The sequence below is a fragment of the Scyliorhinus canicula genome, chromosome 6 (genome assembly GCF_902713615.1).
Source record: "Scyliorhinus canicula chromosome 6, sScyCan1.1, whole genome shotgun sequence".
NCBI classification, from domain to species: Eukaryota; Metazoa; Chordata; class Chondrichthyes; order Carcharhiniformes; family Scyliorhinidae; genus Scyliorhinus; species Scyliorhinus canicula.
In genome coordinates this window covers 120,497,570-120,512,059 of record NC_052151.1, presented here as the reverse complement: position 1 = coordinate 120,512,059, position 14,490 = coordinate 120,497,570, and the positions used below count along the sequence as shown (strand labels likewise).

The 14,490-nt window shown below is 44.3% G+C and overlaps 1 protein-coding gene across 3 annotated transcripts in view; it reads right to left on the bottom strand.

The window, feature by feature from the left end:
- cad (carbamoyl-phosphate synthetase 2, aspartate transcarbamylase, and dihydroorotase) overlaps positions 1-14,490 on the bottom strand; it is a 125,198-nt gene that overhangs the window by 92,550 nt on the left and 18,158 nt on the right. For all 3 annotated transcript variants that reach the window (XM_038800015.1, XM_038800018.1, XM_038800017.1), the window contains exons 4-6: positions 11,772-11,914; positions 8,114-8,255; positions 3,470-3,641 (exon numbers count right to left, since the gene is read on the bottom strand). In XM_038800015.1, coding sequence (XP_038655943.1) covers positions 3,470-3,641; positions 8,114-8,255; positions 11,772-11,914 — 457 coding nt within the window. The remainder of the gene's footprint in view (positions 1-3,469; positions 3,642-8,113; positions 8,256-11,771; positions 11,915-14,490) is intronic.

Genomic DNA, 14,490 nt, shown 5'->3' with positions numbered 1-14,490 from the left:
CAGGGAGAATTCAGAATGTCCAGTTCACCTAACAAGCACGTCTTTCGGGACCCGTGGAGAAAATTGTTGCCCTTTCTGAAATTTGGTATTATTGCCTCTTTCCTGATTAATTCAAGACCAAAGTCTTCAACAATATGACTTTTTTTTCCAGTAACACCCAAGTTCAGTACTACCAAATGGCTATTTATTACAAGAGTTTTAAGGCAGACTCCACTTCCCTTGGGCAGCAACAGCATTAATGAGCTTCTTTGGTGAACTGGACATTCTGTACCGGAGTGTGGCGACTTGGGGATTTTAACAGTAACCTCGTTGCGAAATAGAGCAGTTTGTGGCCAGTTGCACTTCACACTAAAACCCTAACACAAGTCAATTTACGACACAAAGATATCGTAGCAGCTAGGCTATGACAAATTGTAATTGGATTCACAACAGAGACCTTTGAGGCCTTTTAAAGCAACCACCAAACAGAGGTTTTGCTATGGTAGGGTTCACCTGCAAAGTCCAAAAACTTGTTGAAAAGAGTTAGGCAAATTGCAAACACATTGAGTGAATGACTAAAAAAAGGACTGGCTGCTGTGTCTACACAATCAGGTCTGAATGTCAAGGTGCTTCATACACAATAAATTTACAATAAATTATTAATTATAATTATTTATAATTGAGATGAACATGACCACGTTATACCAGTCATTGCTCAACAGACAAATTTAATTTGCACAAAATCTTCCTGTATAAGCAGTGAAGATCAGATAAGCAATGAAAAGCAAGACCATGGTCTGTTCCATGTTCCAACAGAACGATTCTATTTTGCTTATCACTTCACATCCGTGACAAATAACTCAATCCTATTAATAGTAATATCAATTGACAAAACAAAACAAAAAAAAATCAATTGACTCGTCAACATCTTTGTGCTTGGGGCGGCACTGTGTTTAGCATTGCTGCCTTACTGCCCTGGGTCACTCTGTGTGGATTAATGAGCTTCTTTGGTGAACTGGACATTCTGTACCGGAGTGTGGCGACTTGGGGATTTTAACAGTAACCTCATTGCGAAATAGAGCAGTTTGTGGCCAGTTGCACTTCACACTAAAACCCTAACACAACAAGTCAATTTACGACACGAAGATATCGTAGCAGCTAGGCTATGACAAATTGTAATTGGATTCACAACAGAGACATTTGAGGCCTTTTAAAGCAACCACCAAACAGAGGTTTTGCTATGGTAGGGTTCACCTGCAAAGTCCAAAAACTTGTTGAAAAGAGTTAGGCAAATTGCAAACACATTGAGTGAATGACTAAAAAAAGGACTGGCTGCTGTGTCTACACAATCAGGTCTGAATGTCAAGGTGCTTCATACACAATAAATTTACAATAATTGAGATGAACATGGCCACGTTATACCAGTCATTGCTCAACAGACAAATTTAATTTGCACAAAATCTTCCTGTATAAGCAGTGAAGATCAGATAAGCAATGAAAAGCAAGACCATGGTCTGTTCCATGTTCCAACAGAACAATTCTATTTTGCTTATCACTTCACATCCGTGACAAATAACTCAATCCTATTAATAGTAATATCAATTGACAAAACAAAACAAAAAAAAAATCAATTGACTCGTCAACATCTTTGTGCTTGGGGCGGCACTGTGTTTAGCATTGCTGCCTTACTGCCCTGGGTCACTCTGTGTGGAATTTGCACATTCTCTCCGTGCCGGCATGGGTCTCACTCCCACAACCCAAAGATTTCTCTTTTTTAAATTTAGAGTACCCAATTATTTTTTCCAATTAAGGGGCAATTTAGCGTGGCCAATCCACCTATCATGCACATCTTTGGGTTGTGGGGGTGAAACCCACGCAGACACGGGGAGAATGTGCAAAATCCACATGGACAGTGACCCGCCGGGATTCGAACCCGGGTCCTCAGGACCGTAGGCAGCAGTGCTAATCACTGTGCCACCATGCTGCCCACCCACACCCCAAAGATGAGCAGGGTAGGTGGATTGGCCAATCTAAATTGCCGCTTAATTGGAAAAAAAAATTGGGTACTTTAAATTTATTCAAATAAACATCTGTGTGCTTTAAAACAAAATAGGCAAAAACATAACACAAAACCAGCATTACCTTTCTTCACTACTCCACCCCCAGTTTCAAATACAAAATCTTCGAAATGGAAAATCTTCTACATGCAGTCTATGTCTCAAAACATGGATTACTATATGGAGACTGAATTAAACAAGCTAATATTTAGGGAGAACTGGACTGCTAATGAAAATCTAGATATTTCAAATGCTAGCTGCTGCCTGTGCTGCCTGCAGTGTTTGTTTCAGATTCTGGCATCTGCAGTATTTTGCTTTTTGTTCTTGTTCGTCGTGAATGAAGTGATACTCACTTAAAAGTTAACAGAAATCACACAATACACCCGATAGTGCACTGAAGGCTCAGTTTAATGAAACATCACTCAGCACAAATAAAGTGTTCAGTCATCACTTTCTTCCTCTCTTTAAGTATCAACTTGGGGCAGCACGGTAGCATGGTGGTTAGCATAAATGCTTCACAGCTCCAGGGTCCCAGGTTCGATTCCCGGCTGGATCACTGTCTGTGCGGAGTCTGCACGTCCTCCCCGTGTGTGTGTGGGTTTCCTCCGGGTGCTCCGGTTTCCTCCCACAGTCCAAAGATGTGCGGGTTAGGTGGAGTGGCCATGCTAAATTGCCCGTAGTGTCCTAAAAAGTAAGGTTAAGTGGGTGGGGGGGGGGGGGGGGGGGGGGGGGGGGGGGGGGGGGTATTGGGTTACAGGTATAGGGTGGATACGTGGGTTTGAGTAGGGTGATCATTGCTCGGCACAACATCGAGGGCCGAAGGGCCTGTTCTGTGCTGTACTGTTCTATGTTCTAACTCTTAGCAATTCCACCAGCACTGACACCCTCAAGCCCTCTGCATCATAAGTTTTGATAACTGTGGTGTTCTTTATAACTGCAGAAGATGCTTAGGCAAGACCAACCCAGTCCTCACTTAATAACTAGTTATTGGAGTAGTCTGTGGGTAAGATTAGAAACACCACCTCATATCAATCCTTGCCGGGCAGTGGGTTAGCCCTACAGACTCACGGCACCGAGGTCCCAGGTTCGACAACCCAAAGATGCGCAGGTTAGGTGCATTGGCCACACTAAAATTGCCCCTTAATTGGAAAAAAAAATTGGGTACTCTATATTTATATATTTTTTTAAATAAATAAATCCTTGCCCACCATCTCTCCTTATCCAGCGACACTTAGGCTAACCGTACCCTACTGAGATTAGTTAAATCAACGCAGAACGGGAATTAAATCTGGGACCTTATGATTAGAATGCCGAAGTAAACAGTCTTCACAAAATAGCTCATTGAAGAAGATACTTGCGAGACTTTAGTCCTTACAAAACGACACTGTCACTAAACAAAAATGACAGATGTCTATATAAAGTAGTTCACTTACTTCATTTTATAAGTCTTGGCTCCAATTGCTAATGAAAGGAGCTGATGACCCAGACAAATTCCAAATAATGGCTTTGGCTTTTCTTCAGAAATAATCGTTCTGACATTGTTAATTGTTATTTGACAAAACTCAGGGTCTCCTGGCCCATTACCTAGAAATAACCCATCAAATTCTGGAAAGCAGAAAAGTAACATAAGTGGAATTTCAAATACTTATCAATCCTTTGCCAAAACTTATCTCAATCACAAGTAGTCATAGGTACTGCAATTATGGATTTAATTTTACAATTCAAAATATTACGAAGTGGAGGAGGTTCCAATTCTCTCTTCCATTTTTTGTACCACCACCCAAGTGTGCTTATTTCTGCTTGATGGCTTAGAGCTCTCATAAAAGGGTGAAACAAAAAGACTGGGTGTAGTTTTCATCAAAACAATTCACATACAAGAAAGATTTAAATTCAAGGTACTGGCAGGTAGGCTGAAGGACTGCCTCTCGAAGGTGATAGGTGAAGATCAAACAGGGTTTGAGAGAGGGAGTCAGCTCTTTTCGAACATTAGGAGGGTATTAATGACACTGGTGGAGGGGAAGGAAACAGAGGTGGTTGCAGCATTGGACGCCGAGAAAGCGCTTGACCGGGTAGAATGGGGGTACTTGATGGCAGTTCTGGAACAGTTTGGGATTGGACCAAGATTTGTGGGTTGGGTAAATCGACACGATAAGGAGCTGAGGGCGAGTGTCCGCACAAATAACATCAGATCAGAATACTTTTCTCACCAACATGGGACTAGGCAGGGATGTCCTACATCCACCCCTGTTGTTTGCACTTGCGATTGAGCCGTTGGCCATAGAAGTTTGAGGGTACGGAAAGGGATAGTGCGGTGGGGGGAAATAGTGCATGGGGTGTCCTTGTACGCCGATGACTTGTTGTTATACATGTCGGAACAGAGTGTGCCAATAGGGGGAATATTGGAGCTGCTTCGGGAGTTTGGGTCCTTCTCGAGGTACAAATTAAATCTAGACAAGAGCAAGATGGGGAGCTGCCATTCCGTAGGGCACAAACTCACTTTAGATACCTGGGGGTGCAGGTACAACATTTCTAGTTTGGTGGGGAGGGGGAAAGCTGATCTGGCACGGTGGAATGTTCTCCCTCTGTCATTGGCGGGTCGGGTACAGGCAGTTAAAATGAACGTGTTCCCGTGATTTCTTTTTTTTAAACCAATGCCTGCCGATTTTCCTGCCAACAGCATTTTTTAGAGATATTGAAGGGATGATTACCTCATTCATATGGGGAGGGAAGGTGGCCAGCATTAGAAAGGTGCTGCTACAGAGGGGAAGGCAGGCAAGGGGTTTGGGCCTTATGAACCCAATGTATTATTACTTGGCGGCAAATGTGGAGATGTTGTGGAGCTGGGTCAGAGGGTTTGACTCCCAGTGGGTCAGAATGGAGGAGAGTTTGTGTAGGGGGTCGAGATTGAAGGCAGTAGCAACACGCCGTTCCCGATGGTCCTTGGGAAGTACTCAAGGTGTCCGGTAGCAATAGCTTTGTTCAGAATAAGGAGGCAGTTTCATCAGCAGTTCAGGTTGGGGCAGGGTCAAGGTAAATGCCGATTCGGGGGAACCACAGATTTGAGCCAGGGCAGTCGAGTGGAAATTTTCAGAGATGGGAGGAGAAAGGAATTTGGATACTAAAAGATTTGTTTCTTGGGGGGTCGGTTTGTAGGATTGAAGGAGCTGGGAGTGAAGTATGGGCTGGAGCAGGGGGAAATATTTAGTTACATGCAGGTTCGAGACTTTGCCAGAAAGGAGACACAGAGGTTCCCGGTAGATCCAGCTTGCACATTGCTGGAGGAGGTGCTGATGACAGGAGGACTGGAGAAGGGGGTAATGTCAGCGGTTATAGGGCTATTTTGGAAGAGGAGAAGGCACCGCAGGATGGGATCAAGGCAAAATGTGAGGAATAGTTGTGAGAGGGTATGGAGGACAGGTTCTGGTGTGAGGCACTCCGGTGGGTGAATGCCTCCACCTCGTGCACGAGATTGGGGCTGATACGGCTGAAGGTGGTATATAGAGCGCACCTCACAAGGGCGAGGATGAGCTGGCTCTTTGAGGGGGTAGAAGACGTGTGTGAACGTTGCAGGGGAGACCACGTTGATATGTTTTGGTCCTCTCCAAAGCTGGAGGATTACTGGAAGGAGGTTTTTAGGGTAATCTCTAAAGTGGTGCACATGAAACTGGACCCGGGCCCTCGGGAGTCCATATTCGGGGTGTCGCACTAGCCGGGGTTGGAAACGGGTGTCGAGGCAGGTGTTGTAGCCTTCACATCGTTGATCGCCCGAAGGTGATCCTGTTGGCATGGAGATCAACCTCTCCACCCTGTGCTCTGGCGTGGCAGGGGGACCTGTTACAATGGTGACTATGGGTGATTCCGGATTCCTTTTTGTTATTTGTTTATGTTAGCATGCGGGCTGCTGTTTGAGAGTTTGGTGGGAGGATGGGATCGTTGTTATCGATATGGAGATTGACATTCCATTCATTACTGGTTATTGTTCATTGTTGGTGGGTGTAAATTTGGGAGAAAATGTGGAAAAAGGAGAATAAAAATATTTTTTTTAAAAGATTAAAATTCAGCTTCCGTATTCACTACAAACTTTATAGTTGACAACTTAACATCTGCCAAAATTGCATTTGAAATCAAACCAAACAACCCAAAGATGTGCAGGGTAGGTAGACTGGCCACGCTAAATTGCCTCTTAATTGGGTACTCTAAATTTTAAAAAACCCAAACTACATCCCAAATATGCGTACAAAACTCAAAATAATCGAAGACCCCACCCAGCCCCCCCCCCCCCCATAAATGAAGATTCCTTGCAAATTTTCTTTCGAAAGGCTTTATAAAATGACATCAAATACTAGAAACATGACTATTTCTTTTTGTATCTAAATGCTGCATTTTATTTTACATCTCTTTTTTCAGGAGTCTTTAGCAGGGGGCAAACTTTAACAATTTCAGACAGAAAGATCGACAGATGGACTCAAAGGATGTAGGAGTTCAACTGCAGTGCAATTATTTACATGCGTAAAACACCGCCCGAATTTTGCTCAATCTGTCACACCAGGCAAAACAGTGCAGTTTACACCATATCCTAATGGCCAATGGAGTGCACATAAGTGAAAATGGTGGATAAAAGTAGATTAAAAAGTGGACCCAGTTGAGACAGCACTTCGGGATAACCAAAATGTCCCCCATGGCCCCCATCTGCAGCAATCACAGATTCCCCCAGCCATGCTAGATACCACCTTCAAAAGATGGAGGCGGGACGGGGGCACACTGACGGTCAGGGCCATCTACGAAGGGCGCAGGCTGGCGACACTGGACAAACTGACGAGGAAGTGGAAACTAGCAAAAAGACAGGAACTGAGACGCCTCCAAATAAAACACTTACTCCGCAAAGAGATAGTAGGGTATCCCAGGCCCCCAGAAAACACACTACTCAAGGACCTGATAGGCACAAGCAGCGAGAAGAGGGGGAGAGGTGGGAAAAAATACAGACAGCTACTGGACAGAGCCCAAACACCACTGGACAAGACCAGACAAAAATGGAAGAACGAACTGGAACAGAGGTAGGATGGGGACTCTGAAGCGAAGCACTGAGCAGGGCGAACTCCACCTCCTCCTGCGCAAGGCTAAGCCTAATGCAGCTCAAGGTGGTGCACAGAGCGCACCTGACCAGAACCCAAATGAGCAGGTTCTTCCCGGAGGTGGAGGACAAATGCGAACGGTGCCAGAGAGGCCCGGCCAACCACACCCGCATGTTTTGGACTTGCCCCAAGCTTGCTGGGTTCTGGACAGCCTTCTCCGAGGCAATGTCCAATGTTGTGGGGGTGAGGGCGAAGCCATGCCCAATAGTGGCAATCTTCGGGGTATCGGAGCAGCCAGAGACACACATGGGGAAGGGGGCCAACGCCCTTGCTTTCGATTCCCTAATCGCACGCCGGAGAATCCTGCTCGGCTGGTGATCGGCAGCTCCACCCGCGGCTGCAGACTGGCTCGCTGACCTCTCGGAATTTCTCCACCTGGAGAAGATTAAGTACGCCATCCGAGGGTCAGAGGAAGGTTTCCTGGATACTTGGGGGCAGTTCATCGGCCTGTTCCAAAACCTGTTGGAGGCCAGCAGGAAGGGTGCTGAAGCCAATGGGGGGGGGAGAGAAATCATACACCGATCCAGAGGGCAGCAAAATATACACAGAGTTAGCTAAATGAAGAACAAGACAAACCGCTCTGTAAAATAAAGTAAATAAGTGTGGGCAAGGAAAATGTAATGTATATACACAACTGTTTATAAATGAGAAAAGCCAATAAAAAGATTTTTTAATTTAAAAGTAAAAAACTAAAACTAGATATTCTCTTCAGAACAGAAATTTTGGGAAGACCCTTTTAAAAATCTTTTTCCGCAATGTTAATATTTAAAATAACTATATTTTTATTCTTTCATGCAATGTGGACATCACAGTGAAAGCCCATCGCTAATTGCCCTTGAGACGGTGATGGTGAGTTAAGCTTTTAGAACTACTGTAAGTCCTTCTGGTTCGATTTTTCTGCAGTGGTTTGGTTCATGCAATGGCATCAAAAATATTTCTGCTCACCTTGACTATTAAGAGGATAATCCCAGGGTACCACAATCACAGAGGCTCCTCGCTTACAGAGGCTTCTGATTTGATTGTTCTTCATCCCACAGTCCACAGCCAGAATTTTCAGATTTCCATCAGGATTATATACTTTGGGCTCCTAATAACGAAACAAAGAGAACATCAGGTCACCTTTTAGGTTTAGGAGCACAAATCACAAACTGAAGTTAATTAGCTCAAGAGAATGTTTATTTTAGGATCAGTAGTGCAGAAGGAGACCTTTCGGCCCGTCTTGTCTGCATCGACCCTCTGAAAGAGCACCCGACCATGACCATGCCCCCACCCAATCCCTGTCACTCAGTAACCCCACCTGATCTTTTGAACGTGAAAGGGAAATTTAAGCATGGCCAATCCACCCAAGCCGCACATTTTTGGACTGAGAGGGGAAAACGGAGCACCCGGAGGAAACCCACGCAGACACGGGGAGAACGTGCAAACTCCAGACAGTCATCCAAGGCTGGAATCGAACCCACATCCCTGGTGCTGTGAGGCAGCAGTGCTAACCACTGTGCCACCGTGCTTTTCAGCAAAACTGGAAGTGCATGGATGAAGTTTAGCTTCATAGGTGCACGCAAGTAAAACCACTGCACAGCAGCAAACGGTTGTGACCATTAGGGGATGAGTGGGACATGCGGGATATTTAGATAAAGACACAGCTTCTATGCTGGACGCATTCTTACTGATATTTTGATCATCTGAAGGTGACTTTTGTTTGTATGCCTACATTAACATGAACAGCCCTCAGATAAGTCAAATGTTGCCCTCGCAACTGCAATACAGCAGGATAGGAATAGTGATAATAGTAGGAATCCTATAATACAAAATTTATGGCACAGCAACACACTTACAGTTGAGCTAACATTTGGCCTTCCTAGTATGTATGACACTGCAGTCATTATCTTGCCTGTAAATCATTGATACCGCAGATATATAGCTGCCAATCCCATCAATTACAGATCGCAGCTTTCCCATTCATGCCTTTTCTTTGCTATTCTTGCTACTCATCATAATACATACACTTAATTTTTTTAATAAATTTTAAAATGAAAACATTCAATAAAATAAAGTTTGCTTTAAGTATCCTCCATGGGACAAGTGCAACTTCCTGCACAACCAGGTTCAAGCTAAAGTTTCCTTGACCAAGTATATTACTCAGATGAAGAGTCAAGAGCCAAGAGCATTGAACAGGGCTGACAAGTCAAAGTACTATTGGGGTTCTCTAATATTTATAAATACCAACCTCCTGCATCACAGGGCGGAACTTTTGTCACTCGTAAAAGGATCAAGGGGCAGCACGGTGGCGCAGTGGTTAGCACTGCTGTCTCACAGCGCTGAGGTCCCAGGTTCCATCCCGGCTCTGGGTCACTGTCCATGCGGAGTGTGCACATTCTCCCAGTGTTTGCGTGGGTTTTGCTCGCACAACCCAAAGATGTGCAGGGTAGGTGGATTGGCCACGCTAAATTGCCCCTTAATTGGAAAAAATAAATTGGGTACTCTAAACTTTATTTTTAAAAAAGTGATCCGCAAAAGAAGCAAATGCAATGAGAGAAAAATCATTTCCACACAGCGGGTGGTTCACGTCTGTAAGTCATTGCCTGGAAGTGTGGTGGAGGCAGGTTCAATCGAGGCATTCAAGAAGGCATTAGAGAAAAAATATGCAGTAGTACAGTGAAAAGGCAAGAGAATGACAAAACCATAATGCTGATTTGGAGAACCAGTGCAGACATAATGAACCCTAATGGCCTTCCTCTGCACTAAAACAATTCTGTGATATTCAATTCCCTGGAAGCTGTGGTTAGGATCAAAACCCTAGTTCTCCGACAACAACCTGAATTTAAGTTGATTTCAACATTAACCCACAGCATTTCACAGATGGGAGTTGGAATGGGCGTCAAAACAGAACTGGACAGATTAAGGAATGCAGGAAAAGTTTACCTGAAAGCCAGAAAAATTGAAAGTATTAATAGAGAGACGTGAAGAAAGTTTCAGAGAGCAAAAGCTCTAAAACCAATAGCAGAGTGATAGACAAAATAGAAGATCAGGAATCAGAGAACAGAAGATTACAGAGCTGGCTCGGAAAAGGCCAAGGTTTGGAAGAAAAATACGAGGACTTTAAATTTCAGAATGGGAAACCAGTGAAGGTCAGGAAAATTAGCAAATGAGATATCATGTGGGATAGTACAGGAGAAGCACAGACTTTAAAATTATAATTTATTAGAAGGAGGCCAGCAAAGAAAACACTGGAACATTCAAGTCTAGGTGGTGTAAAAGCGTTGCTTTGGGTTTCTACTCCAGTCAAAGTGCATCAAGAATCAAAAAGGGCAACACTGCATTGGTGGAAGTAAACAATCTCGATGACAGAAAGATGCGGCTGAACAGGGTGCCACAGTTTGACTTGGCTTCTTTCAGGCAAACCAAGTAACCAGGAGCTAGCTCAATGGCAAGGAAGTGATGTTTGATAGCAGATTCACCACTTTAATTTGGCCAAGCAGTCTGATGACTTGGGAGGTGGCCATGGGGGCCGGCAGCAGAGGAAGAGGTCAATCTGAGCATCATGATGAGACATATTGAAGCTGATTCCCAAGCCTGTGAATGACATCATGGAGAAGCATCATGTAGTTGAAAGGCAGGCTAGCTCTGATAGACCCCTGTGGTGATGATGCAGGGACCAAAAGAGAAACCAATGCTGGAAAAGCACCGGGCGGGATTCTCCATTGTCCGACGCCGGAATCGGGAACGGTTCGCGGCTCCCCGTCCCTCCAAATTGGCGTCATCGGTACGCGAGTAGTCGCAATCCCGTTGGAATGTCGTTAGCGGGCCCACCCACGATGCTCCGCCTCTGATGGGCCAAGTTCCAACGGCGTGGGCCACGTGTGGTCTCAGCAGTTGTGAGCCTGGTGTGGCGGCTGCGAAGAGAGAGGTCGTGCGACAGTGGCTAGCACCGCCACTCAGCTGTCTGAGTCGCTGGCTGTGGAGCTTCTGTCAAGGCCGGCGGGTATGGGCGCTGTTGGGTCGGGTACGCAGTCCAGCGCGATTTTTCTAGTGCGTGTGCAGGGGGTGTAGGTGGAGGCGCAGCTGCAGCTCGTCAGCCCTGCGCATGTGCAGCATGGACCCGGTGATTCTCCAACCATTTTCCGTGCATTCCGCAGCTGTTTCACACAACGCTACTGATCGCCCCTCGATGGTAGCGGAATCGGTGCATTTCCCGCGCTGATTTTTCCATCATGGAACACCACAGCTCCTCCGTTAGCATTAGCACTTACACAGAAATGGAGAATCCAGCCCACTGTGCTTAAGATAGATGGCAGCACATTAAGCATTCCAGGAACAGCAAGGTAATATTAGAGTGGAAGCTGAGAGCCTTTCTATTCATTTTAAGAGGACTTGATAATAAAATTAAACAAAGCTTAATGAGAACTTTCTTCTTTCGATTATTCTGTGAAACACCTTAGTATATTGTTTCATGTTAAAATATTCCTGCAAATTCTCTCGGTTAAGGAGTCAAAATGAAATTGGATTAACCCCCTATTTAGGAAGAATGGGAAGGACTGGAGCCCTGGAACGGTGATGATAAAAAGCAATATTCCTGATTTTTTTCTGCACTCAGATTTTTTACCTTAATACAAACTTCTTTCACCAAATGTCTTTTGTTTGGGTCATCATAAGGAAGACTGTTCTCATCTGTCCCATCTATCACCAGCTTTCCCAACAATGTGCCATTTTCCCGAATCTTCTTTGTTAGGCTTCTGGTGTCTATTCCTAATCAGTTCAAGAAAATAATATTATTATTTCATAAAACATCTCAAGGAGGCTTTGTGTTGCTTGTGAGGCATTTGTAATTTGTCTTGAAGCATTGATGTTGTCAAAGCCATATTTTAGTTAGATCCGATTGAATATTACGTTTAAAACTACTTCACAAACAAAAACGAACACAGGTAATAACCAGTTGATCAAAATTTCAATGCACTAATACAAATATAGTGTGGGAAGATCGTCAATGAAACAAGACGTAGCTTCAGATTCCAATTATTCTTTAACTGTCAGTTTGTCAGCAGCATAAAATTCACAACTTAATTGCTGTTGCCCAACTGTAAACACTGATCTGTATTTAAGAACAGGGAAGAATCACGGCGCCGAGGTCCCAGGTTCGATCCCGGCTCTGGGTCACTGTCCGTGTGGAGTTTGCACATTCTCCCCGTGTTTGCGTGGGTTTCACCCCCACAACCCAAAGATGTGCAGGGTAGGTGGATTGGCCGTGCTAAATTGCCCCTTAATTGGAAAAAGCTAATTGGGTACACTAAATTTATAAAAAAAAAAAAACAGGGAAGAACAGAACAACTTGTCGTTTGCACATATCTAGTTAATGGTTCATATTAATATTTTAGAGATAGGTTTAGTTCCAGGAAAATTAAAGTTGTCATGGCCAAGGTGAGTAAAATGCTGGGTTTTAAAGATTGCCAAAATGTCTCTGGAAATATCAGATTCAGCAAGATACCCATGTTTCTTTAAGACAGTCATAATAGAAGGCGCCATAAAATACCTGAAGATGTGGCATCTACACTGCTTGCAACGAAGCATCGTCCAGAGAGAGGTTTTGTTTGGGAATTACAGAGCTAAAATAGTTTTAATGCATTCAATGAGCACTGAAAGGCATCATGGAAGTGGTTAGAGCCTAATAGGTTCGGTGGCACAGTGGTTAGCACTGCTGCCCCACAACGCCAGGGACCCGGGTTCGATTCCGGCCTTGAGTAACTGTGCGGAATCTGCACTTTCCTCCGATGCTCCCGTTTCCCCCCACAGTCTAATGATGTGCAGATAGGTGGATTGGCCATGCTAAACTGTCCTTAGTGTCAAAAGATAGGCAGGTTAGATGGGGTTACAGGGCTAGAGCGGGGCATTGGGCCGAGGTAGGGTGCTCTTTCAGAGGGTCAGTGCAGACTTGATGGGCTGAATGGTCTCCTTCTGCACTGTAGAAATTCTATGGTTCTCTGGTTTCACCTCATCTGTGCGTTTGCTGGGAGAGGGGAAAAGGCTCCATAATGAAAGCGTGCTGCTGTTAGCAGGCTCAAAGCGGTCAGGGCTCAGAAAGGCTCGACAGATATTCAGTACAGCTGAGGGTCACAGCTTGGACCTGGTGTGGTTTACAGCTCGCAGAGAAGCCCTCAGAGCTGTTAAGTACAGTTAGGACGCAGGAAAGGTCCTGGGAAGCTGAGATGGTGGGCAAATGTGTTTGGTTCTGTGCTGGAGGCAGTTAGGGCTCACAGGAGCCATTTACAGCTCAGTGCACCAGGCAGTCTGGGGCTCAGGGAAACCAAGGAGAAGTGCCAGCTTAGTGAAGCTAGTGGACTGCTGAAGAGCTGGAAGTGTGTCGGTAATTAGAGACAGGAGTACAGCTTTGTGAATCACGTGGAGCACAACAGCAGCAGAGATTGAACAATTGAGAGGGGAGCAGTCAGAGCTGAAGAAGCTTTGGAGGGAATTCAGAGGGTCAACCTTCGAAAGTCAAGAGTTGAAATCCCTCCTGAGGAAGGCAGAATTTTAATGAGATTGTGAGACTCGGTGGTCACTGACTTCTGGGTGGGTTGTTGGGAAATTGGTGGACTTGTCTTGGTCAAATCGGCCATTTAATTTGCAATGTGGTGAGTTCCACCATGGTTTATCTGTTAGTGAACATGTACTATATTAATCCGGAAAGTTTAAAAAGGTAGGTACTGTAAATCGTTTTATTTTTCTGAATTTGTAAATTTTTTTTTTATTTTAAACCGTGGAATATTGTGGCTTTATTCTCCTAGTGGGTAACTTGGGTTTCAAACTTTGTCTACTTCAAACAAGTGACTGGTCCTGTCGACAATGCAAAACAATTTAACTGTCACAAGCCCTCTCTGGATTTTTTTTTAATTGAGCAACCTATTTGAAGGGTCAGGAGCAGAGGACAAAAGATCTCCACGGAGGAATAGAGATTAGGCATGTTGACAATTTAACTCGATAACAGACAGTATAGCAACATTAAACAAATAAATTGTTGTGTGCCTTATCATCCCTGACTAAACTAGAAAATCATTTCCAGCTGATCTAACTCATCACCAAATTGGGATATCTTTGGACTCCTCAAGTTGACTACGGAAAGTGAAATTCAACATCTTAAGTGATAATTACAAACTTTTATCTAAATGGTGAGAAACAAAAGTATATCATTTGGAGTAGATCAATTCAAATTTTCACTGATGTTATAAAGGTGTCCAGTTTAGTTCTGATTCTTAAACAATTATCTTGTGTCGGTAATATGAGCTGTAATGGCAGCTGATTTCAGTAACACACCTACTAAAACAATGGTT